The sequence below is a fragment of the Chiloscyllium plagiosum genome, chromosome 7 (genome assembly GCF_004010195.1).
Source record: "Chiloscyllium plagiosum isolate BGI_BamShark_2017 chromosome 7, ASM401019v2, whole genome shotgun sequence".
Classification (NCBI taxonomy): Eukaryota; Metazoa; Chordata; class Chondrichthyes; order Orectolobiformes; family Hemiscylliidae; genus Chiloscyllium; species Chiloscyllium plagiosum.
The window spans coordinates 12,074,475-12,102,150 of NC_057716.1; the positions used below are offsets into that span (position 1 = coordinate 12,074,475).

The 27,676-nt window shown below is 39.7% G+C and overlaps 2 protein-coding genes across 12 annotated transcripts in view; both read left to right on the forward strand.

Moving 5' to 3' along the window:
- The window catches only part of map2 (microtubule-associated protein 2), a 146,289-nt gene extending 130,123 nt beyond the window's left edge, over nt 1-16,166 (forward strand). For 10 of the 11 annotated variants that reach the window (XM_043693043.1, XM_043693050.1, XM_043693046.1 and 7 more), the window contains 4 exons: nt 2,427-2,519; nt 10,797-10,878; nt 10,983-11,095; nt 13,888-16,166. In XM_043693043.1, the coding sequence (XP_043548978.1) occupies nt 2,427-2,519; nt 10,797-10,878; nt 10,983-11,095; nt 13,888-14,103 (504 nt within the window). In that variant the 3' untranslated portion in view covers nt 14,104-16,166. The remainder of the gene's footprint in view (nt 1-2,426; nt 2,520-10,796; nt 10,879-10,982; nt 11,096-13,887) is intronic. The other variant, XM_043693048.1, reaches the window with a different exon arrangement.
- Nucleotides 16,167-17,411: 1,245 nt separating this feature from the next.
- Nucleotides 17,412-27,676, forward strand: part of LOC122551900 (protein unc-80 homolog) — a 284,010-nt gene continuing 273,745 nt past the window's right edge. Inside the window, exon 1 of the mRNA XM_043694468.1 lies at nt 17,412-17,473. Coding sequence (XP_043550403.1) covers nt 17,412-17,473 — 62 coding nt within the window. The remainder of the gene's footprint in view (nt 17,474-27,676) is intronic.

Sequence of the window (27,676 nt, forward strand, 5' to 3'; positions counted from 1 at the left end):
CTACTTTCTCTGACATGCCAAAGAGGACCTGTTTAATCTGTAAATGAGCTTCTTTAAAAAAATTGTTGGAACGAAGTCTTTTAATTTCTGTGTAATTTAGTGACGATTATTGTGGGATTGTAATAGTTCTCACAAGTTAGTCACTTCTATAGGAAGTTGTATTAATGCCATAAATCTACAATAATAAATAAACAGGAAAGGTATAACTGTTTGGGAATGATCCTGTAAGTACTTAAGCACAAACTTTTAACTGTTAGGAAAGAAAGGGTACTCTGAGTCTTTGAATAAAATTAAAAATGAGTCTATTTGATGTTGTAGTTCTGAAATTTCTTGAATATTTGAACTGTAAAAAACTTGCAAGTATTGGCAACCTATTTATGAGCAAGGGATTTGAAATAAAAACTGAGTGCTGCAAATATTCAGTCAATTTTCCAGCATCTGTGGAGAGAGAAATTGAGTTCATTTTTCAGGTCCTTTTCATGACAAAGCCAATGTAATAGGTTTTGAGCAAGTGAAAACAGAGTGTGGGAGCAATGGAAAAGGCTTTGATAGGGTAGAGAACAGGAGAGATTGAACAACTGGTTTAACAGTGAAAAGCCAAGGGAGTAGTAATAGGGCAAGTAAAGAATCAAAATGTCTGTTTAGAAGAGATGTGAATGGCAAGACCCTGAATAGCTGCTGTGTGGAGGCAAAGCAAAGGAAAAGAAATGAGAAGTAAGAGAAAAATATCCCATAAGAACAAGGAAACGCTAAGTCAAATGGGGATGGAGGTTACACTCTTAAAATTACTGCACTCCACATTTGCTTACAAAATATTGTCAAGTGCCCAGTCAAAAGATTAGTGCAGATTAATGAGAACACTGCAGGAGGCTGAGGGCTGAGTTGTTGAATGGGAAGTACGGTGGAGAATTGAAATGGCAAGTGTGACCCAGGACTTCCAGTTACCTGTTCTTTTCATATTTATTTTCGATTCCTCGCAAGGCCCCACCCTCAACCTCACCTTTCATTTGCTTAAAAACTATTATTATTGACTTCCCCAGAGCTTGTTGAAAGGCTACAAGGCTAATACATTAACTCAGTTTCTCTCTCTGTAGGTGCTCCGGCGATGCAATGTATTTCCAGTATTTTCTGCTTTATTTGTAGATCCTCAACTTCCTCAATATATTATGTAATTAAATCTTCAATCAGTCATTCTATGAAAGAAATTAGCTTGTCGCAATTAATCTTTGAAGTAACACATTCTAAAATGAATCCTAAAAAAGGAAGCAGAACATTAAGTGGACATTTTGTGGTATTGAAGATTGCATATATAAATAGTTGTTAGTATGGCATAATGCATAATGGGATAAACCTTTTATTGGTAGATTCTCTGTCAGTTAACTGAATTGCTCCTGCAATGAGAAATAACGTTTCAGTTTCACTCATTTATGCCAGTTTGTGAATTTGTAAAGAAACAAAGAAAAATCAAATGAATAAAATCAATGTATTATTAAATTTGGCAATGCATAACTTCTGCTTCACTCGGAAAGTGTATCTGTCAATTATTTTAGGTTGCTGCTAGGAGGTAGGATGGGAAGAATGGTGAGCTATGCGTTCTTACCTAAGTCTAATATTGGATCAATCATTGGACGACATTGAACGGGAAGATGGGAAATTACATTGCATTGTAGAATCAGTGTCTGTGCCCTAATGTAATCAACTGTTGTATTAGAATTCCAAAGCACAAAGGAATTGTTTGTAGACCAGTCAACTCTTCGATTCTAATTTGTTAGTGCAAAATAAAACCTTATGCCCTGATGTCGGTTAAGTATTGGTTGCCTAAGGACACAATTAACTGTATATAGATGTATGTGTGTGTGTGTGTACGCATGTTTATGTATATCTATTTGATGGCTTAGTTGCTGTCATATATTTGCACATGAAGCTTTTTACGCTGCATTTTCTTTTTATTTAATTTGATTTTTACAACATCATTAAACAAGCTGTTTAGGTTTCATGGCTAAAACCAATTATTTGCGGAAAAATGTAATTTAAAGCAAGGTGTAATATTTTTTAAAATCTGTGCTGTTAGTTTAGAATGTTATTTGTCAGACAATTCATTGAATTATACATGTGACAAATTAATTTTATATGTAGTGATATTTAAATGGAAATTTTAAGTCATAACACTTCGAGCAATGGTAATTTTCTCCAACAAAAGTTTGTTTGACTGAATAATCAATCAAAGCCACTTGCCGAGTGTTAATGGCTTTTAATATAGTCGAATATTTTCTTAGCACAATTGAAATTAAAGCATTTAGTAGAAAATTGGAAGTCAATTTTTTATAATAATGTTTAATAGTATGTATCTAATATATACAGTGGGCAAATTCTCACTGAATGACTAGTGTGTAGATATTGATTGGTAAAGTGCCTATCATTTCCAGGTACATATAGCAAATGTAAAACCTGATTTTAGCCATATTCAGCCAAAATGTGGCTCGCTGGACAACGTACGTTATTCTCCCCTGGTTGGAAACGTGAGTCACTTCCTTACTTTTAAAAACTGACAATTTACTTGACAAACAAAAAATTCTGTAACTATTGTATAAAATGCTTAACAAGAAAACATATGCAATGTTGCTTGCTTGTCTTTTTGATCAAAAATAATGCTTTTTTTGCATCATTTCATACATTGAGATGTTGTTGTGGGCTGTTTATTTGACTTTTGAAAACAATAGATAGGTGCTCACTCATTTTATGTTGTCCACATTAAATGGAGTTATGTCTAATCATGTTCTGATTGTTTTAGTTTAGAGATAGTAACAATATATTCTGCAATCAGTATTTACAGAACCAATACTGGGGAATGAGTATTTACTTCCAGCAAAAATAATTTTTTTTATTAATCTGTCTGCTCATACCCATCAAATAATAATAATTGCGAATTATTTCGCTTTTATGCGTATGATTTTTAAAATTGTGCATCAAACTATATTAATGATCTGGTTATCTCCAATGTAACAGTTTAGTAAGTATAATGAACACAAAATGAATGTTTTACGCACTGTCAAATATAGTTTTATTGTCTATATTGTTCGATCCAGTTTCTTCATTAATTCTTCCAGAAATGGTAATGTAGAAATCAAATATATTTAACACTTATAGGAAGCAATGTTTCTTTTCCACAAATTTGCACATTATATCACTCTGTTCCTATTTGTTATAGAAATGCAAGTATTTTTCTTGAACCCATTTAAAAAATTGATTGTGTTTTTAAAAACCTATCTCCCATGAATTAGAGTTTCCTCTGATCACCACTTTGTGCTAAACTCCAAACACAAACTTTATCCCTCCTTGTATTTGAAACCTCCTTCATGTAAGCATACTCCTTGGATGATTTTTTTTTTATTAATTGCCGCCTTCATCTTAAATCTTTCCTGTCAGTTTTCAAAATAATAAATTGAAGATACAGATGGAAGAATGTTTACTGATAAGAAATGAATCAATTCTGCTTTTTATGAAAATCTCCACTTCTGATTTTTATGAAAAAGTCTTAATTTGCAAAGCATCCATTGAAAAGGAGTTTTCTTAATCTGTGGTGTCCTACAATGCCCTACAAACACCTGAGGTTGTTTGAAAACATATCCACCAACTCAGATTCTGAATTTATCCATAGTCTTGCTTAATCATACAGTTCCGATCACATTTTGTTGATGTCCTTATTGTTCTAGGCTGCATGTTCTTTGATTTACCATTGAGCAATAGTGTGGAAGACTTACTAGTCACTAAAAGGAATCAAATGCTAGTTGCATCTGACTTTTAATGTTTGTGTCACTCATGTTTGTAATATTAAGTCTTCTTTCACCTTGCAGAATAATTCATTTTACTTTATTAGATACTGTGCACATTTTTCTTTTGTAGTTTCAATTTTCTTCCTCAATCACCTTGTAGCAATGTTAAATTCTGGCAGACCCTCATGCCTCCTCTCCCTTTCTTATTCTTTGTGATTCCCCTGATTGCCTGACTTGCAATGGTCAGTGATCTGTTGCAAGTCCCAGCACTAAGTAAATTGCATATATTCCGAATCCACTTCAGTGTTAAAAATGGAAATCACAAGGTCACAGTATATAATCTCTTCTGTGCTCTTAAATCATCATTACTAAATCAACTCATCACTAAAACTCTTGTTCAGCATTTCATTCACTGTGAAGAGAAAAGAGAAAATAAAATAATTGGGACTTTGATATTGGAGGACGATTCAATCAGAAGTTTGAAAGGGGAATTATGCAAGCACCTTTAAGCAAAAAGATAATTGTAGAGTTGCAGGGTGAAAGAATGGCCAGTGGGAACAGTGAAATAGCTCAAGAGAAACTGCAGTCTCAATGAGCCAAATCATCTCCTCCCTTTCCGCAATTACTCTATGATGCTCTGTAAAGAGGGCAGAAATGAAGATGATGTGTGAATTAGAGAATTAGAAGGATCAGGAATGGAAGAAAATTTTGAAGGAAGAGCAAGAAAGGGCTCAAGTTTTAGAACTCAAGTAGAAATCGACTGCATGATCCACACACAGACATCTGATAAATATGTAAGAAAGGAGACGTTTTATTTGCACACAGATTTATCAAGTGCATGCATAAGTGTTTAATGATGTTCCAGCTCTGATCCATATCAAATTAGTGCCAAAAAAGGATACGATGCAGAAGTTTAAGAGGTGCAAGTGTTTTGTTCCAAACTTATTCTTGCACAGTACACTTGTGAACAGTGCTATGTGGATTTTCCAATATCAGCACTTGAATCATATTCAACAATGTTTATTTAATAGAAATGAATTTGAGAACTCATCACTTAAACTTCCGTTCATAATACCAGATTCAATAGGGATAAAATTTTCGTATAAAAGTCTGCCATTACTGATTGCTGAGCTGTCACACACATTATCTACTGCATCCATTGGACCCAATGTGGTCTCTACTTTGGGGAGACAGAATGTCAGCTTGCAGATTGTCTCAGAGAACATCTCTGGGACACTCGCAGTGACCAACCTCACCACCTTGTGGCTGAACACTCTAACTCCTCCTCCCCCCCCACTCCGCCAAGGTCAATCAGCAAACGCGAACCACCCGCCACCTGGAGGAAGAATGCCTCATCTCCTGCCTTGGGACCCTTCAACCACATGGCATCAATGTGGATTTCACCAGTTTCCCCATTTCCCCTCCCCCCACCTTATCCCAGTCCCAGCCTTCCAACTCTTCACTGCCTTCTTGACTTGTCCCACCTGTCCATCTTCCTTCCCACCTGCCTGCTCCACCTTCCTGTCCGACCTTTCACCTTTACCCAAACCTTCATCAAATTATCGCATTCCCAGCTACCTTCTTTCCACCCCACCCCTCCAGCCCCATCCACACCTCTCCCAGTTATCTCTCAGCCCCCTTGGCCCACAAGTCTCATTCCTGATGAAGGGCTTATGCCCAAAACATTGATTCTCCTCCTCAGATGCTGCCTGACCTGTGTTTTTCCAGCACCACACTCTTGGACTCTGATTGGCTTTAAAGAACAATAAGTGCAGATGAATGAAGGAAACTAGTACTTTCAGAAGCTACAGAAATAGAGATTAACTTTTGTGAAAAACACTGAGAAAAACTAAATTACAAAAAAAAACAGAGAAAATGAATGGGAATAAAATATAAAACAAACAGTTCTGAAGAACAGTCACTGCGCCCAAAATATTGACTCTTCTTTCTCTCCACAGATGCTGCCAGACCTCCTGAGTTTCTCCAGCAATTTCTGCTTTGTTTCATATTTCCAGCATCTGCAATTCTTAGCTTCATTTTAGTGTTTCCTTGTATATACTTTGTCCCACCTTGTGGTTACCATTTAGAGAACCTGGAGACATCTCCAAATAGTGACTTCCTTTCCCCACTATTCTTTGCATCTAGCCAAAATCCTGAGCTCTTGAAACACGTCATCTCTAATTACTGCGCAGTTGTCGTTGGTAACTTCCTAGTTTCTTTTCTTCTTTCTGTCCCTTCTTACCATTTACTAATCTTAATTTCCTATATTTCTGTTTTCCCTTCTAACCTTATTTCAATTCATTATTGTATCACATCTTTTCACATTTGATCCTTCATTACTTTCAAATAACACTGGCTCTAGCACACTTCAGCTGTAGATTATCCCACTGGTACAAGCCCCACTTTCTCCAGGAGTGATGCCAGTGGCCCATGAACGAGAATGCACTTCTCCCACACTAATCTTTGAACCATTGATTTATCTCTCTCATTTTTATGCTGATTTGCATGTGGCTCAGGCAACAATCCAGAGATCATAATTTTATGAGGGACTGGTTTTAACTTTAATGCATATCTTCTTATACTCCATGTATTGCCACTTTCCTAGTTTCATCTACATAATTGGTCCCTGTATGAACTCTGACCACTGAATCTCCTCACCCCGCAAGTAGCTTTCCACTCCTGAGCAGATATCCTAAACTCTGGCACTGAGCTGTCTGGACTCTTGCTGTTGGCTGCAGAGACTGGAATCTCTTGCCCTCGCTATACTACCAATTCTACTAATATATTTCTTGTTTCTCCCCGTCCGTTGTTGAATTACTTCCTGTACGGTATGCCGTAGTCAGTTTGTTAACTCACCCTGCCAACTTTTCTCTTCGCCAAACAGGATAAGAGAAGCTCAGAAAAAAAAGACAAATTGCTGGAAAAGCTCAGCAAATCTGGCGGCAGCATCTGTGAAGAGAAATCAGAGTTAACGTTTCAAGTCCGGTGACGCTTCCTCAAAATATTTCAAAACATTCCTGGACCTGAAACATTAACTCTGGTCTCTCTCCACAGATGCTGCCAGACCTGCCGAGCTTTTCCAGCTATTTCCGTTTTTGTTTCTAATTTACAGCATCCACAGTTCTTTTGGCTTTTAATGAAAGAACCTCAAACTCATTGGAAAATTGCAAAGGCTGATGCTCCAAACTCTCTTCAGGACTCCTTCCTTTCCCTGACCCCTGTATAATTCAGAACATCCTATCCTAAGTGGTGTGCCTACCTCGTAGTAGAAAGACTCCAGATAACTTTATCTCTCTCTGAAGCATTTCAGCATTTGTCATTCAGCTGTCAGCACAAATACTGGAATCATCTTGAATTTCAGACATTGCAGATGTGTTTGCTCTGGATCACAATGGTCTGCAGCTCCTATGTGCTGAATCTCTTGAAAGATCACCTGAATTGACATCCTTTAATGAATTTTAAATATTTCTTTGTATTATTCCCTTTCTCGTGTTGACGTTTATGTATTTGCTTTATGATCAATGTGTGTACCATCTTAAAATTTAAGATTTAAAAAAAAAAGCTTAACCACTTACCAGAGACTCAACAAATAGCTAGCTCCTTTCTCATGAGTGGAGTAAAATATGAGTCCTGCTGCCATATCCTGTAATATCTAGTGGTAAGGCAAAGATTTGTAGCCTCAATTTTCCACATACTTCATTCCTAATCTCAGGCTTTCCTGTCCTCAAAGTGAGAGAGATGGTTTGATTGCCATTAGCATTGAGAGCACCATCTACCCTTCATTTTCAATATTGCAAAAAAAAATTTTCTTTCTAAAATACATTGTTGAATATCAATCACATAAATTGTTGTATTGAAGTAATAACCACTTAAGCATGATGTGTTGTCTCTAATTTTCTCCACTTTGAGTGCATACATCAGTGTTAAACAGCTAAATTATAGTGTTACTGTTCTGTATTTCTGTTTCTACTGTTTAATCTTGAACTACCTTCTCATGTTTAACTGCATTTACCATAGTGACAAATGAAAACATACTTTGCAGGAGTAACAAACCCTTTTTTTAAAATTCATTCATGAGATGTGGGCATCACTAGTCAGCATATATTGTACACCCCTAATTATTGAGTGGGTGGTTAAGAGTCAACCATATTGCTATGGATCTGGAACTGTATAAATTCCAGACCAGACAAGGGTGGCAGATTTCTTTCCCGAAAGGACATTAGTGAATCAGAGGGTTGTTTTTCTGACAGTTAACAATTAGATGTCATTAGATTCTGAAATCCAGGTTATTTTATTGAATTCCATGATGGGATTTGAACCTGGACCCCAGAATATTGCCTGGGTCTCTGGATTAATAGTCTAGCCTCAATACCACTAGGCCTTCTTTTTCTTGAAGATGCTGGTAGTTACTTGTTTAAGTAAGTAATCTTCCAGTCATCCTCATACTTATGAAATTACTGCACAGCTATATTTTCCATCTAGAAAGACTTGTCAAATGACCTTAGTATTTAATTGCTACTTGACTGGATTAGTCACCGAAACATTTTGTAGTCATTTAATGAGTTTTGCTAAATCCGGGGTTTGTTCAGCAGTGTAAAAGCTTTATTGCAAATGTTATATCTGTCAGAACAACAAAAAAAGTTGATACATCAAAAAGACAAGCCTTTCAATTAATAGTTATGTTTTATTTATGACAGTGATAATTTATCTGTCTTGAAAAAAATTGCATAATAATTCCCAGAACTCAGGATCAGCCAACAGAACACTTGTCAAATACTAAACAACTTTCTGAAATGCATCAAGCACGCTGATGTTTAGTTAAATCAACTGACAAAAATATTGATCTTAATGGGTTTTTTTCCACCATAAAGAACTAAAAAACACATCACAATTTTCTGGAATCTCATCTCAGAGATGGATTCAAATAACATTTACTTTGAACTGTTAAATTACAGCTGTCTTAACTGTTTTGAACATGAGATGCACTTTTTTGTCGTCGTCCTCTCACGATACCATTGCTCACTCATACACAAGATAAATAATGAGTCCACTCGCTTGCTTTGTCTTGTGTTATTTTCATAACTAATATATAATTCTAACCTCTACTTAACTTGTCCTTTAACTGCATGTAGCATCATAACAATCTGTTATTTTTGATTTGAAGTATTAATAGAGACTAAATAGCATAAATTCCTCAGATTGTTGCTGTTCTTTCCACTTGGTTAGCTGAGCTAATGTTTAATTGAAGATAGCAATCTCCATTCCCTACTGTTGATCAGTGGTTGCTAAAAAGATGATATTTATAATTACAATTGGGTACTTTAGCACATGATTCCCTTAAATTCAGCTGAATTGAGAAGCTGCAAGTTGACTGCGTGTAATGTATGATTTGACTTAATGACAGAAATGTTCTTAGTAAAGCAATGTTGCATCCAGCATTGCCAGAAACCGGAACACCGCCCATCCTCAGTGTTTGGCATTGCAGCTCTCCAGGGAGTGTGCTGGATTCCTAAACTCTGTTTTCCCACAAAATTTCAAATTAGGACTATTTTTATTTTTGGGAAATCATAGATGTTCTCTTAATGCTTGCTGCTTAAAGCCAACAGAGATATTTTAATCACACGAGTCCTTTAAGTGCTGAAAGCCTTGTGCCTTTAAAAATATGATGCAGATTTTCTAACCACATAAATTACTAAGTAGAATCTTGGAATTGTTAAGATGTCGAAGAAGGCCATATGGCCCATCTAGTCTGTATTGATACTCTGAACATTTTGACTTAATGCCAATCTCCTGCCTTTTCCCACAGCTGTGCATGTTATTTGTATTTAAATAATCGTCCAATTCCCTGCTGAATACCTCCATCAGACTTGCCTCCATCACACTTCGAAGCAGTTCATTCCAAACCCAAACCATTCACATTGTGAAAAAGTTCTGTCTTGCTTCACATTTAATTCTTCACAAAACACTTCAGCGTTGTGCCATCTGGTTGTCAATCCTTCTACCAACAGGAGCAATTTATCATTCTCTAGTCTGTCCGGATCCATCATGATTTTGAGAACATCAGTACCTGAAGTTTCTCTTCTCTGGAACCAATCTTGTAAACCTGTTTTGCACGCACTCCAGTGCATTTGCAGTATCTTTATAGTCTAGCATGCAAAACTCTACACAATACTTCAACTGACGTCTAACCAGATTTTTAAATATAGGTTTAGTGCAATCTCTTGCACCTTAGACCACTATTACTAAAGCCTAGATTGCTGTGTTTTTATTTTAACAGTATCCTCTACCTGTCCTGCCACCTTTTAATGATTTATTTATCTATACATCCAGATCTCTCTGCTCTTGCACACCATAGATTAGTACTCTTTATTTTGTGTATCACATCTCATTTCTCTGCATTGAACTTCATCTATCACCTGTTTATCCACTACTTCAACCTGTCAATGTCTTTTTGAAGTTCTACGTTGTTATCATTACATTTTTTGAAGTTGTGACATCTGCAACATCTAGATCATTAATACATGTCATGAAAAGAAAGGATCCCAATACCGACTCCTAGAGAACAACACCACAAACCTCCTTCCAGCCTGAAAAATATTCATGTGCCAAACACTGTTTCCTATCACTCAGCTAATTTTGTATCCATGTTAGTTATCCTTTTTATTCAAAGATTTATAACATGCCACACATGTTTATTGTGTGGTACCCATCACATATACATCCTTGCCCTCATGAATGCTCTCTGTACCTCTTTGGGGGGGGGGGGGGGAAAGAATGAACCTCTCTTCCACATGACCATTGACGTTTTCCCAAAAGATTGTTTCTAGATGTTTCCCAACTCCAAAGTTAAACTGACCAGTTTGTAAGTATAATCAGAATACATGTAACTGCAGAATATTTAAATATTACTTTATCAATAAACCAAAAGGATGGTAACCTGATACTTGAACATTTGATTGCAGTCCTCAAAGGTTAATTAGTAGCTTTCTATTGATACATAAACATTTTTCTCATGTTCTTCAGGTGCAAATTGTTACTAAGAAAATAGATGTGAGTCACATCACGTCAAAGTGTGGCTCTTTCAGCAACATTCACTATCGGCCAGGTATGGACTGTCACTCATTACTTTTTGTCTGATCTTGGCCACAAGCATTACTATTCACTTTATTTACAATGTTTTTCAAAGTATGATTCATTATCTTTCTGTAGGTGGAGGGCACGTTAGAATTGAAAGTCAGAAACTTGATTTTAAGGAAAAAGCTCAATCTAAGGTTGGCTCACTTGATAACACGCGTCATACTCCAGGAGGTGGAAATGTAAAGGTAGGGACAGAAATGGGCAATAAAAGTTAAGATTAATGGCATAATTCGGTTATTACTTGATGGAATTAATACCTTGTAACATTTCTTCACTCTTGAGTTTCTTCAGCCTCATTCTGTCAGGTTCAATCTCATGTTTTCTTTCTTTTCATTCTTCTGAACTATATTTATCAGGATGTGCTCAGTTTGACCTCTGGCTATATGCCTCTCATAAAAGAAGTTAAAACATCAAATCGCATTAACATAATCAGTGATATGTCACAATAATACGTCATGATAGTGAGGTATATGCCAGGCCATGAGGTTGCTGATTGTGTTGCGGTACGATTCTGCTGATGAAGATGGCCCTCCGTATCCCATGGGTTTCCAGTCTTGAGTTGCTAGATCTTTTTGAAATGTCTCATTCAGCACAGCGATAGTGCCACACAACATGATACAAGATATTTTCAATGCGCAGATGAGACTTCGTCTCAATGCAAACTGTGTGGTGATCACTTTTACCAGTGCCATCGTGGACAATGCATCTGTGGCATCAGATGGATGAAGGTGAAGTCAAGTACATTTTTTCCTCATTGGTTCCCTCACCACCTACCACAGACCCAGTCTAGAAGCTATGTCCATGAGGACTCAGCTATCTCAGTCAAAACGTGTGCTGCCAAGCCACTGTTGGTGGTGGACACTGAAGTCCTCCACTCAGAGTACATTGTGTCCTTGCCATCCTCAGTGCTTCATCAGTGTTGTTCAATCTTGTTATGAATGCTACGAGCATTCAGGTAAAGTGTCCCTATGTTAGCTTTCTTATCCTCATGATTTCCAACATCTCTATTAATATCTCCTGAGTTATCCTTCCTTTTTGCTTCTTTCATAGCCTGACTTGAACTTAAACCCTCCTGCTAACTTGCTGCTTACCTTGTAATTTACCATCATACTTCCTGTCATTTTCCCTTTCCCTTCCCTCCGACTCACAAGTTTAAAGTCCTAGTGACCACCCTATTTATCCTTTTCACTAGAACTTTGGATCCAGGTCAGTTCAGGTGAAGACCGTCCCATTGGTATAGATCCCCAGGTTCCAAATCTGATGCCAATGCCACATGAAATGGAGCCCCTCTTTCCCACCATTCCCTCAGCCACGTGTTTACTTCCCTATTTTTCTTATCCCTAAGCCAAGTTTCACATGGCTCAGGCAATAAACTGGAGATTATGACCCTTGAGGACCTGTTCCTTAATTTCGTTCCTAGTGCTTGATAATCCCCAAAAAGGTCCTCCTTCCTCACCTTGCCTATGTTGTTAATCCCAATGTGGACTACAACAACTGGATCCTCCCCCTTCCTTGCCAATACCCCCTCAAACCGGTCAGAGATGAAGTGCACCCTAGCACCGGGTAGGCAACACATCTTGCGGGACTCCCAATCCAGCTTGCAAAGGATACTATCTATCCCCCTAATTATAGAATCCCCGAAAACTATCACTTGTCTTTTTGCTCCCCCCTCTTGAATGGCCGCCTTCACCATGGCGCCATGGTCAGATGGCTCATCCTGTCCACAGCTCTCTTCCTCATCCACACAGGGAGCAAGTATCTCATACCTGTTGGACAAGGTGAAAAGCTGAGGCTCCTCTACTTCTGAACTCAGGATCCCCCTACATGCCTCACTTGCAATCACACCCTGTTGTCCCTGATCACTAACTGAATTTGAATTATTTAATCTACCAGGTGTAAGAGCCTCTTGAAACAAAGCTTCCAGGTAACTCTTCACCCTCCCAGATATGCCACAGTGTTTGAAGCTTACATTCCGGATCATCAATCCTGCACTGGAGTTCTTCCAGCAACCAACACTTGTTGCAGATGTGCTCACTGCCATTCACAATGGGATCAGCCAGCTCCCACATCATACAGCTACAGCATATCACCTGCCCAGCCATCTCTACCCAGCTAATTAGTGTAATACTTTATATAAGTTAAAGTTAAATAAGTTCTAATATTTATCTGCTATGGTCTTTTTAAAATAACCAATTAATAGATAAGTGTTTAAAAATTTACCTTTTTTAAAATATCACACAATACAGAAGAATGCAGGCAATAATCTGGAGATTATGACCCTTGAGGACCTGTTCCTTAATTTCGTTCCTAGTGCTTGATAATCTCCAAACAGGTCCTCCTTCCTCACCTTGCCTATGTTGTTAATCCCAATGTGGTCTACAACAACTGGATCCTCCCCCTCCCTCTCCAATACCCTCTCAAGCCGGTCAGAGATGAAGTGCCTTACCTTATCAACACACCACAGAATCCTTTTTTTTTAGGTAGAGGAGGAGGGCAGGTAGGAAACACTACACGTGTAGTGTCTCTGGTTCAGCCATTGCCCAAATATATCTCGCGTTGCTTCTGAGAAATGAAGGTCACTGACGCTCGAGCTAAGCCCTTTAAAAGGGAAATGTAACTTCCCAGCAGTTGCCAGGTCCCCTCTGTTGCCTCTCCTGCTGCTGCTGAGAAATGAATATCTAAAGTTTCTAACTGTATTAGAATTTCTTGTAACACCTCAACAAATCTATGCTGTATTTTGATATTTGAACTCAAATGTCCATCTTACTCTTTAATGCCCCAGTTTTGCATGTACCTTGGTAATTTGGCTGCATTCCTGACATCTGGGAAACGTGGAAAAACAATGTTATCTTGCGGTGATATACTAAAATTGAAATCTTGATATGGTATCACGGGGAAAATCACATTATAACTTCTTTCTTTCTAGCTCCTATTGTTTCCACCAGTGATCTGCATGTGCTCTTTATTTTCTTAACAGATTGAAAGTCATAAGCTTAGCTTTCGTGAGAATGCCAAGGCACGTGTGGACCATGGAGCGGATATCATCACTCAGTCGCCAGGACGATCTGGTGCCACAACCCCTCATAGGCTGAGCAATGTCTCCTCTTCTGGCAGCATCAATCTAATGGAATCACCGCAACTGGCCACACTTGCTGATGACGTTACTGCTGCGTTAGCCAAGCAAGGATTGTGATTTTGCTGTCCACAATTTAAATTGTTTGTAGCATGTGCTTTGAGCCTTCACAAGCTCAAAGTGGGATTGTGTTTATTCCTTTGAATTAAATATTGATCATGTCCTAAGACTGTAGTGAATAAAAACAAAATCTTGTTTCCATTACGCCAGGTTTCTGGCTTTAAATGGGTACAACTGCTGTACATCACACATAGCAATGTTATTTTTCAGCTCAACTTGCATGGACTGATGAGAAATGTATTTACATTGTTTAATGGCTAAAGGCAGAGTTGAAATGGATCAGAATTCTGAAAGCAGTTGACATGCTTTATTCCTAGTTACTCATTCAATATTAAGCAAGTTTTCCCCAATAGATAAGGGAAGATGTCTATTGATAATATTTATTGCAAGACAAATAAATTATTGCATACGTGTTTTACCTGGGAATAAAAGCTGAAGTCCAGAAACTAGTAATATATGTAAAGAATCCCTGGACTTTAAGTTCAGGAAAGAAAAGCAGTCTCGTATGGTAAGCAGCAGGAGTATTAATGTCAAAGCATGACATGAACACCAGGTTATTGTGCCTGTTCGCAAGGTCATGGTGTTTGGCATTTTTACAAACAAGTAACAAAAATGGGAATGAAGTTGCTCAAAACTATCATGCAGCTACTTTAAATAGGATGCATTTCCTATGCTGAGGATATGTATCTGATTAGAATGTGTCAGTTCATTGCTAGATTTCTATATATGCCTACTTTTCATATTCTGTTTGATCAGCTGTTTGATACAGTATAATATCCTATGTGGCGAGTTGTGTTATCCCTTATATACTTGAAGTTATGCTTTTATTCACAGTATCTGTGTTTCTGCACCTTTTGGTGTTACTGTTTAGAATAAGGTAGCTGTTAGCAGTTATACTTGTTAGATTTATCTCTGATAAAAATTAGCATGACGAGCTTACTATAACAACCCAAAGCTATGACCTTGTTTTAGTGCCAGATGCAAGTTTGTTGATGTATTGCTAGGTTAAAAAGATTTCAAACAATCGCTTTGTAGAGTTTTGATGTACTGAAGGGGTCACAATAGCATTTGGTGTACGCTGTTTTTTTGTTTACTTCATTTGGCGAGCCTATTTAAGTAGTGGGGCATATGAAAGAAGGTGCTTTTAAAATATGTATATTATATAACATATATAATATATATAGTTGGAGTATTTTTTGTTCGGATTTATTGACTTCAATTCAGAATGACTGTAATCATACAGTCCTGAATTTATAAGTCATCTCCATAGATTTTATTCTTAATTTTTAGTTCAAATTAACATCTTAAGAAGTCAGTTTTAACTGAAGAAGGATTGATGAAAGCTTAGAATGCAATCTCAGATGGTGTTGAGAGGTAGTACCTTGTTTCACAGAGCCGGATAGATGGTATGTCAGAGCTAATAAAAACTGTAATTGAAAGTATGTCTTGTAAATGCTGCAGTCTGCTGCCAAGGGTCCATGCAGATATTTATTATTGTACTCAAACTGGACAGTGTCTTTAACAAATATTAAACAAATTAGACCATCTTTTTCACGAGCCTGTAAAATGCATTGGAAAGTAAATTAATCTTTTGCTGTAGAAAACAATGATGTATTTTAAGATTATCTGAATATGTTGAAAAAATGCATATTTTTTCATTTTGAAAATACAGCTTCTATTGAACAATTCAGGATACTGTGTAACAGGAATTAGTGGGAACTTTGTGAAAGTCAGGTATTAAATGAAGGTCTGAGGTTTAATGATTTTAATTTCCTGCCACAATACTCCAACAAAGTTTTGAAAAAAATATTTTACTTCAACTTTTTACAAGTGATGAGGGGACAAAAGGGGCAAAAATAAGATATTGCGTCCCGGTATATGCTGTGGAATTTTAATGTGCTTTAGAGAAGGTGTTTCGAGTCCTGTCATTCTGGAGTCTGTTAAAACAGAATGAAATTTTGGGATTGGCTAGTGTTAGCTTGTACATGTTTTCAGTCAAATTTGCACTTGTGTTTGTTGCTGTAGAGTAATTCCAGAATAAATTGCTTATCATCTGACACAAATAAAATTCTGTGTGACTTATTTTGAAACTGGGGCATTTGTAGACATTATGTGAGATCAGGCAGCCCTTTGCAGATTGAGCTTAAATCTATCATCCAGCAGTTCATACTGTCTCAAAAATAAAACCTCATCCAGACAAAAATTACAAGACTGGCATTACAGTTTGCTTTCACAATGTTCCACAAAATTTACTTTTGAGGGATAATTGAATGAAAGGTTCAATTAAATAATCCAAAATTACTTAGTTTATCTATATTTGAACATTGGTGACATTATAATGGGATTATATAATAGAGCACAGCCTAGAAAGGTGTAAAGTGGCACTTGTTTTTCGGATAGGGACCTGGAGGTGCTTGAGTACCAAGTAATCTAGAGAAGTGTTGTTTCTTCCAGACTGCCAAAGGAGTCAACACCACCAGACTCAGCCAGCCTGGGCAGAGATTTCTTTGTGGGTTTGTGCGGTGTCCAGGGTTAAATGCAATACTGGATGGTACAGGAATTAGGTTAATGACCTGTACACTGCAAAAGTAGGCACCACCATTTTCTCTTTGCTAACTCTCACCTACAAGCCCAGCATTACTAATTCTTAACGCTGCAAGTGCAACACTTCTCACCAAGGCGAACAGACTGCAATTCTTACTATTGCATGCAATGGTATTCACCCACTCATCCTCCCAAACTACCGACCTCTGCACTTTCTGGGGACCCTTCTCCACCTCTCCTGACCTATTCCATCTGATTCCTTCTCAGAAATTGCTACAGTTGGCTAGACAAAAAGGTGACTGCTCACTGTGGAATCAGAGAGCCCTCCATTGGCTTTGTTGTGCTAGGCAATGCTGCTTGGGCATTGATGTCAGTCCGAGCTCATTCTTATTCTGAACAAACTTTCACCTCTTTCTCACAATTAATTTCCTCTCCTCTGCAGGTACTAGAGAGACCCAATGAACTACAATGAAGAAGAGTCCAGCACCCTCCCCACACACAATTCAATCTCCATCTCTGAGGAGGAAATCACTCATCCCTCAGGATACACTGGCAAGACTTTCCCCAGTACCCCCCTCCAGCTCTGAGACTTTAACCACAATAATTTCTCTTACATTTGGGAACATAACCTGGGTGAGCATGTCACTGTCACATTTCTGCAGCTGGTCAAAGAAGAAATGCTATGGCTTGCTGGCATTTGAAGGACTGCTGGAGACTTGGCACCTGTTCAATCCCTTGCAGACTGTGATGGCATTGCCTTGGCCATGGGTGACTTTGTCAAAATGCACAAAGAAGCTTCAGGACAGGAGGCAGATCGGGGCAGCTGGTAAACTGAATTGCAGAATGGAGGAGTCCACCACCATTATCGTTCTGTGCTGGCTCTGACATGTACATGACTACCATGGAGTCAGAGGGCCAGCTCACAATGTCTGTCAGATATGTGCATAGACCTGTACTCCATCACTGTACCAACATTCTGCATCAAAGGCCAAGCTGGAGAGGTTCAAGAGACTCTCGGTGTCCCTTCCTCTCTGGGAAACAGCGTGATGTCAGCAGACACATGAGCAGGAGGAACCACACAGATGGTTCCTCTCGGGACACTTGAGAATTACCAGGCCCTGATCCCTGCCCAAAGGCCTGCAAAAGTCCAAGCTGACAAAGGTGAGCCTATGTTTGGGCAAGTGATAATCAATGCCCTCCACATCCCGAGCTCAACGGGGCTAAATACAGAGTTGGCTCCCTCTACCCCAACTTAGTGCCAATACCAGGACTGCACATCAAGATAAGGGAAAGGCAGGAAGAAACCTACTGAGAGAACATAGGGGGCATGCGTGACACTCCACTGTTAATACTCCTACATTTTTATATTCCCTTATGTCTGAAAATGTCTGTTCTGGTCTCTTTATAATTGTCAGGTCTGGTGAAGTTGTACACATTTGATGTATGTGCAGCCTTTTCAACATCACGGATAAAAGGAATTGCAGAGGCAGATTGTGTTGCTCATCTCTCACAAGCAACTGACTGTTGGACTGCAGATAGCATCGAGGTATCAGGAATCCTTCTACAGAAGAAGAATTGCCCGTTGCTTGCAGCCTCAGTGTCCTCCACACTAACATATGGGATTGTGGTCGGACCTGCCCTGCACAAATCCTTGTCATTTACACCTACCCTGAGAGAGGTGGAATCAGTGATGATTCCACACCCCTCTGTAGCTACAGTAAATTCATCCTTTCAGCACTCCTAGCTTAGTGCCTGCTGAGAGAGTGCACAAGGTGCTGCCTCTGTCATGTTGAATGCTGTCCCACTGGATGCTCAAGTATCTCAGGGAAATATAACAATCCAAACAAACTCCAAACTGTTGAAGGAAGGTGAACTGTGAATGGAAGGCTGTAAAGGAGGTGCCTCTCTATCACTGCCAATCTGTTGTCCATCTTGAGTGATGACACTGGTTGAAGCTTTAAAAGCCACTTTACCTCAGCACCATTGCACGCTACGTTACCTTGCCTCACTCTCTCAAATGGTAAAGGAAACTTGTAAAGTGCAGACCCTTTAAGGTGGAATCAGCTGAAGAAACCACATAGACAAATAAGAAAACATATTTTTCATCAACAGAATAGTTCAAGGAGCATAGAAGTAATCAGGTTCATGTGTACATTGGGACTAGTTACACAGGGTAAAAACAGACTAGTTACGCAGCACAAAGAACAGAAGGCAAAAGTGAGGACTGCAGATGCTGAAGTTGAGAGTGTGATGCTGGAAAAGCATAGCAAGTCAGGCAGTGGCCGAGGAGCAGGGAAATTGATGTTTCGGGCAAAATCCCTTCATCAGGACTGAAGCTGGGAGCCTTGGGGGTGGAGAGATAAATGGGAGGGGGGGTGGGTTGGGAGGAAGGTAGCTGAGAGCGCAATAGGTGGATGGAGATGGGGGTAAAGGTAATACGTTGTAGAGAAGGCCGTGCTGAGTTGGAAGGTTGGAATTTAGATAAGGTGGGGGGAGGGGAAAAACTGGTGAAATCCACATTGATGCCATGGGGTTGGAGGGTCCTGAGGCAGAAGATGAGGCGTTCTTCCTCCAGCTGTCAGGTGGTAAAGGAGTGGTGATGGAGGAGGCCTAGGAGCTGCATGTCCTCGGTGGAGTGGGAGGGGAAGCGCTTCAGAGAACATCTCCAGGACACCCGCACCAAACAAACCCACCACCCTGTGGCCAAACACTTCAACTCCCCCTCCCACTCCGCCGAGGACATGCAAGTCCTAGGCCTCCTACATCGCCACTACCTTACCACCTGAGACCTGAAGGAAGAACACCACATCTCTGCCTCAGGACCCTCCAACCCCATGGCATCAATGTGGATTTCACCAGTTTCATTTCCCCTCCCACCCACCTTACCCAGTTCCAACCTTCCAGCTCAGCACTGCCCTCATGAACCCGTCAATCTTCCTTCCCACCCATCTGCTCCACCTTCACCTCTGACCTATCTGCCTGACCTGTGTTTTTCCAGCACCACACTCTTGACAAAGAGCAGAAGTCCAAACCCAGCCTATTCCTTCTGGGAGTGGGTTTCGGCTGAGGTTCCGTGAGGCGGCACGATGAATCAATAGTTAGCACTGCTGCCTCACAGCGCCAGGGACCTGAGTTTGATTCCAGCCTTGGACGACTATCTGTGTGGAGTTTGCACATTCTCCCTGCGTTTGCTTGGGTTTCCTCTGGGTGCTCTGGTTTCCTCCCACAATCCAAACATGTGTCGGTCAGGTGAATTGGCCATGCTAAATTGTCCATTGTGTTCAGGGATATATATGTTAGGTGCATTAGGCGGGGGTAAATGTTGAGGAACGGGTCTGGGTGGACTACTCTTTGGAGGGTCTGTTTCCACATTAGGTATTCTGAAGAAATAATTTGGCTTCTCACGCTCAACAGTGTATTGCTCTATCTTGATCTCTGGGATGTCTCTCGAGGATTGCCCTTCCACTTTCAAGATTGTCCAGAATATTGCCATCCACCCTGCACACAACAGCCAACAAAGTCAGTTCCAGCTGTGAAAGAGGCAGTATGCTACAATGATGTGTGTACCTTCTCTGGACTGTACCGCAAGACTCTACCAGAGCAGTTTGGGCACTGAAACCTCAGCTTAGGAGACCTATGATTTGTTCTACTCTGGTCCAAGTAGAAGTATGGGTGGTGTTCTATCTTTGTTCTGCATCGGTCTGAGGGTTTTGCATAGGTGTCTTCAGCCATGTTTGGAGGAATTCACCTTTGTCTTCCAGAAGCCAACCTATTTGGTCAGAGAAACTTGGAAGAATGCAGGATTGAGAGAGCTCTCCAACATACGTGCACATTGCAGCTCCCAAAATAACTGTGCAGTCCTTCAGAATCTGGCATCAGTAGTCTCAGATGAGCGGATGTTGATGGCGTGGAAGCCTTTTTGGTTAATGAGCTCTGCAGGTTGGTGATCAGATGCCCTCAAAGCAATGTGGGTACAGGCTAGCACCTGGAGGAAGCAAGTGATGGTAGAGAATCACTGTTCAAGCTGCATGACTTGCCTGGACGTGGGAGAACTGGTGTTACGTTGCAGAAAATTGCTGCATTTGTGGGCTAAGGGTTGGAAGATGCCACAGTTGTTCCTTGAAATGAGATGCTGATATAAAAATTCAGGGTAGAAGTGTTCTTGACCAGCTTCAGAATGGGATTGCCACCAGTTTCTTCTGAGCAGATGACACATTGATAATGGCTTGGGGCACTCTTGGTCTATAGCTGCACCAGTTCTCTAACAATTTAGATAATGACAGCATGGCAATTAAATTCAAGATCTTGTTATTTTCCTCATCCACTTCCTTGGAGGATCTTCACCTGCGGATTCCCTCTCTGGACCCTGGGTGTCAGCTCCTGAAGGCTTCTGTTCTTGCCAGGCCTGGTGATGGCATTGTAATTCTTATCATCTCATGTTCACCAAGGCCTCAAAGAATTCCCCAAGTGCCAGTTCCATCTCAGATGAGCAAGCAGATAATCTGTGGAGAGTGTCATAAATAATACAGAATTTTAGTAATAGTACTCCTGATCCTTTACATCCAGCTCAATGAAGGAACTTATGGATTCACAAAAGTGTGGTATGGAGGCTTCAACTTAAGAAGATCAGTATCATGCCTTGAAGTGGAGTTCTGAGCTATGTAACCTTTTATAGATGTATGCTGCAGAGCCAATGTAACATTGGGCTACAGTGCAGCCATCTCTCCTCCATAATAGCATGCCTTCCCAAAGTATCAGACGACATTATGCATTCTTACAGTTTGGTGTGAGAATGTGGCATCTCTGAAACATCTTCCTCTGTCAGGCATGTAAAGTCATTGAGGTCATTATTTCTAACATAAAAGATCGCAAAACGTATAACCAATTGAATGCAACTTGATGGCAGGTGGGCTGCACTACAGAATCACTGCATGCATAATTAATTATTTACCCCTAGCTGGGCCTCATTATGTAAATAATTGTACTCTTCCTTGAAGAGAAAATCAGTAATTTACTCTATCCACTCTATATGGTGCCACTTTGTCTCCTTGTTGCACAGTTGAATGTGGTGCGAAGATGGCAATATTGTGTCCTCCTGATGAGTTGTAGGCTACGCCTGCGACTAACAATGACTCACCCAATCTTTGATGATCCCTTTTGTGTGACTGCCCCTGCATCCCCAATGACTTCTTTTTGAAGCCCCATCCACCTTCCCCATTTCCATTCAACCCCTTTATTTAATGGTTAATGTTCTCCCTTTTCCCCTGAGGCCATGCCTTTGTAAATTGCCGAGCTCGTGTTGGATATTCATTCTCCTCATATTGAGAATAGGGAGATTGAGACGTGTGAGAACACCCCCTCCTAAAGCATCTTGTCCTTTCATATGTTCTGAGTTTCCATCTCCTCCTTTCACCATCTTGAGTCCCCCCAGCAACTGTGTAATAAACCATAGTCCCCAGACTTGAGCACCCACCCAACTTGCCCCTGCACTGCATGGAATACCTCCTGAAAATCCTCCTGACCATTAAAAAGTATTCAAGATATTCAATGGGACTGATCTGGGAGGTCAACCAAATAGAGCACGGCCTAGCCTGCAAAAAGATGTTTCCAGAATGCACCAACTCATACCTGTGAACCTCAGGTTGGTTGCACTAAAGCTGCAGGACTGATGCTGCCTGGATTGCTATTTTCTTCCAGTCTAACTATCTTTACAGACCAAGAAGTACACTTAAATCTGTTTTGCTGAAGGTACCCCATTTCTCTTTTGTATCACATGTGCCTTCCTGAATAAATGTTAATTCTATTCACTCTATTCAAGATCTGACTACTGCTACACCTGGCGAGATCTGCATATTCCTGATGGCACACAAGAAATAAATATCCTCTTTCCTGCATCCTTGCAATGTTGAAATGCAAAACTCACACAAGCCTCAAAGCGTCCCATTCCCACCTTAGAGTGCAAGTCACTGTGAACGTGCAGGTGATTTGCAAGCAATGGAATAAAAACAGTATTGATGTAACCATTTCCTGCAGCTTGATCTACCTACTGCATTTGCAATGTACTGTACAAGGAGGAGTCAGAGAGTTCATCTGTTTCACCTGCTTCCATTTCTAGGGATAGGCTGGCCACCAAAGCTATTCCAAACCCACCAACTCCCAGTTATCTTGACAATATATCCTCAGACCCTGCTTCCTGTAAGAACCTGATTCTATTTTCCCAGCTTCTCCATCTGTTGCATCTGTTCTAATCCAGTGGGACCTCAGAATGTCCACCTTTTTTCCCCTTTATCCACGTCCAACCCATTTCCTGAACTTCTGCCCTCACCCCTTTCCTTCCATCCCATAAAACAATAGAATTTCCCCCCTCCACCCCCCACACCCCATCCTCACTTTCCACCCTTACCAGTCTCTGCATCAAAAGGATCATAAGCTGACATTTCTGCTACCTCCAGTGGGATGTCACCACCACACACAAATTCTCCTCCCCTTCCTTGTCAGCATTCCACAGGGACCATTTCTTTTGGACACTTTGGTTCACTCTCTCACCACTGCCAACACCTCCCTTTCGGCACCTTTCAGTGCAATTGCAGAAGGTCCGTTTGCTTCTTCCTACTGCACTATCCAAGGATCCAAACACACCTTCCAGCTGAAGCAATGCTTTATCCACACTTTGCTCAATCTAGTCTGCTGTATTTGCTGCTCACAATGCGGTATCTTCATTGGGGAAACAACGTGCAGACGAGGTGACCATTTTGCGGAACACTTACATCCTGTCACAAAAATGACCCTGAGCTTCCTATCACCTCAATTTCAATACACCACTCTGTTCCCTGGCCCACATTTTTGTCTCAAGCCTGCGTGGTGTTCTGGTGAAGCTTAGTACAAACTGGACAAATAATGCTTCACCTTCTATCTGAGCACCTTGCAGCCTTCAGGATTCAACTTTGAGTTTGACAATTTCAGAGCATGAACACTTTGCTCTATGTTTGCTATCCACCTCCACAGCCCCGATCCTGTTATAAAATGGTTTGGTTTCCAACCTATTTTCAACACAGCTACCATTATTATCTGTTGAGCTTCCTCGCTGGTTACTAACAATAATCGACTTGCCTCCCTACCCCTTCTTCTTTTCTCTGGGTTCTGCTTTCACTTATGCATTCACCCATGCTTCCCCCCCCCCACGCCACCATCCCTATCATCAGCTTAAATATACCTTTTCCAGGCTGCTTCAAACTCTGGCAAAAGGTCACTGGACTTGAAATGGAAATTCTGTTTTCTCTCCACAAGTGTTGACAGATTTGTCAAGTTGCTCCGGCAATTTCTATTTTGTTTGTATCATATGTTAATGGCCCTCCACAAGTGGTAAAGATTCCCAGCCCATGAACTTTAAATTCTATGTCATGCTTTTGAGTCTTTCTTTATGTTCCTACATTTAAAAGATGCCAATGACAGTGTTGCCTTATTTAGAGAACAGCAGTAATTCAGAACAGCATGAGTATGGAATGTACAAATCAAAGACTAGGTGAGCCAATTGCCAATGGGAAAGTACCAGCAATTTACTTAAAACAATTCTGAACGAACAGTCAGATTAAACTTCCTATCATTTTAAATAGAAAATCCAAATGAACCACGGAATCATCTTCTTAATGTAAAAGTATTTAACTTTTCAAACCATTTCCTCCCTTAGCCATGTGATCTTTTCACTTTTTATTTGGGTTCCTCAGTATCTTTCCTAGCACTGAGCAAGAGACTGGGAAATATCAAATAGATGCTTTATAAATGATAGATACAATTTCCATTATTGAGCATACCAGAAGAAACGTAAGGACAGAGTCTTTTCATTATTTGTTGTAAAATCATTGCATAAAACATTACTCCAACTTACAATGATTAATTTGGATGTCTGGTATTTTGAGGCATTAGTCAAACAGTATATTCTAGAAACTAATTTCGGTACTCTATAGGATATTCAGTGGCATTATAAAAATATAGTGATCAAAACCTGACGTAAGTGAAATATAAAATGATGTTTTAAGTTGATTAAGATCACTGGTAGTAATGAAATATTCTACAAAATAAGTGAAATATGAAAGTGCAGGATAATTCGTTTTGGGATATAACTTAGCAATTTATCATTGCACTTGCTATCAAGTAAACTGAAGCTATGTTTCATGTTATTTAATTCAGAATATTGTTTTATTTACAGTAGTTGTGGCTCTGAATGTTATAGCCTGATGCAAGTTGTCTCACATCTCAGTGTGTATGTGGTTAAGGCCAATGGATTCTTGTACTGCAACCACCCCCAACTCCCAACTCCCAACTCCCAACTCCCAACCCCAACCAAGTGTCTGCAAATAGGTAACATGTGAGCCACATCACTGCCATATCACGGTCTTTACCACTCTGCCCACATTAGTGTGGTTAATTAGTTCAATCAATTTCTGTGCTTTGGTCTCATTGACATTGAATTAGTTGTTCATTAATTGAAAGAGTCAAAAGTCCAGCAGAGTTCCCACTCCCTAAAGATAGCAAGAAGCCTCCAACAAGATGAGAAGAAGTTCTCAATGGTGATTAACGGAAAGCAATACCAAGCCACAGGAAATTGTCTTGGAGCCCCTTCTTTCTCTGTAACCACAGAAATTCTGATCAAGCAAGCAAAGGACAGGAAAAAGTGCCATATCAAGTTAGACAGGGCAATAGAGCAGGCCAGTAGAATAAAACTGTTTCAGGAGAAATGTAACAAACTCTGCAGAACTACCTGGTTCTGGACTCCCTAAACCCAGGGAAAAGACCTCATCTATTGACCCTATCCATGTCCCTCATGATTTTATAAACCTCTATAATATCACCCCTCTGCCTCTGCTGCTCCAGGGAAAACAGCCTCAGCCAATTCAGCCTCTCCCTATAACACAAACCCTCCAACTCTAGCAATATTCTTGCAAATATTTTCTGAACCTTTTCAAGTTTCACAACATCCTTCCGATAAGAGGGAGACCAGAATTTCTCACAATATTCCAAAAGTGACCTAACCATGGTCCTGTGCAACCACAACATGACCTCCCAACTCCTATACTCAGTGCTCTGACCAATAAAGGAAAGCATACCAAACACCTTCTTCACTATCCTATTTATCTATGACCCCACTGTCAAGGAACTATGAATCTGATCTACTTGAACAATTAAAAAGGGGCGAATCAAACTATATTCACTGTGCTTAATGGTCATGAAAATCAATTGTGTTTATAATTCCTATGTGTACTCTGATCAATTTTATTTGGTAATACTCTTGTGAAGCACCTTGAGGAGTTTTACTGCATTAAAGATGATAATTAAGTGCAAATTATTAGTCTTGCTTGGGACAGTAGCCCTGTGTTGTTTTTGGACGTTTGATCTTTCTTTGTATTTCAGACCCAACCTCCGGGACCACATACTGGTCATGCTCACTCTAGGTCAGTTTGATTAGTAACTTGCAAATCCCAGTGTTCCTAACCACAACTTCAGAATCAACTACCACTTCTGGGAAGAGTTGCTGGCAATATGGATAGGTTCGCTCTTTTTTTCTGTGGATAAATTGAAGGTCGGTGTTAGAACAATTTTGATGGAATGGTTGGTTTCAATCTGCTTTTTATTTTCGCCTTCGTCAGACTCTAGGGTCATTGGTCTGTGCTCGACCTTGCTGGTTTAATGTGTTTCTCTTTCTACTTATTGTCCTTTAGCTAGTCACACTAACTGCGTTTCATACATATATTCTTTTGTTCTTAATTTAGCATTTGCTGTTTAGCCGTCTCGTGAGCACTTCTCCCAGTCTACATGTGAGTAACCCTCTGTTAGACAATCTTCTAACTTTGACAGTTATGAATACAAGATTTATAAGAATGAATAAGACAGCATTAAAGTATTTGAGTAGAGTATTAATACATTTACTATGTTTGATACCAGTTTAAAAAGTACCCCCATGTATAACATACTGCACACATTAATCACAAATGTGTTACTAAAAGTGAAACTTGCGCTCATACGGTTGGGTGGTCACTGTTCTGTTTGGACTGGAATACAGGCTATTAGCATTCTTCACAACAATTTTTATACTATTCTTTCCAAGGTAGGTGGAAACGTTTTGTTGACAAGGTCATATCGTCCTATCAGACTCTGCCTTCAGTTACAATTGTGCAAACGTATCTCCGAATGTTTCAACTATAGTTTCAGCTATAGAATTAATCCTTTCTAGATATGTTCCGTGCTGATTTTTCTTGCTGTACAATATAGTTAGTTATTTGGTGATGCAAAACTTGAGTATTGCTTGAAAAAGACACATTGTGCTGAAGGTTTTCATTCTGTACTCTTAAACATAGTTTACAAGAAGTACCGACGCAAAAGGAAAACAACAAATAAACTGAGGAAATTGTTGTGCTTTGCTGACAGAATGGGTAAACGTATTTTGCTCCGGTTTAAGAAAATGGATGATTGCCATTCTCTGGTTCATTTCTAAGGACAATGCCTTGACCAGCAGAGTTGACCTTCCCCGTTTAAAATGTAAATTAAATTTTGAAATTATCTGTCAGTCATTGTCTAATTGACGTATTCGCCATGTCGACACATCTCCCAATCAGCCCAAGTACCAGCCAATCAACATCATGTATCAGAAGACTACAAGTCCTGACATCTCAACAATCAAAGTCAGTTTGTGTTATGTTGGTGCCACCATGGAAATTTTACAGGTATTAAATAAAATAAGTCTCTCTGGTAGAGTTTAATAATCTCCTGGAATAGACATATTGGCTCTGTCCATTTTCATTTCTTATCAGATTCTTGAAACATAATATTTATCTAAGTATTTAACTTCTATCAAAGCAAAATACAGCTTTGGAATATGGCTAACAATTAATTTTAAGCATATTTAGGAACTCAGTGGTGTCTGAGCCAAATATTCCATGGCCCAAAGGCATTATTCCAGCTCAGTGATCTTGCTTATTCATATGTTTTAAAAGGCCTGCCTACTCACTAAAGCTAAGACCACTTTGCCTTCTAT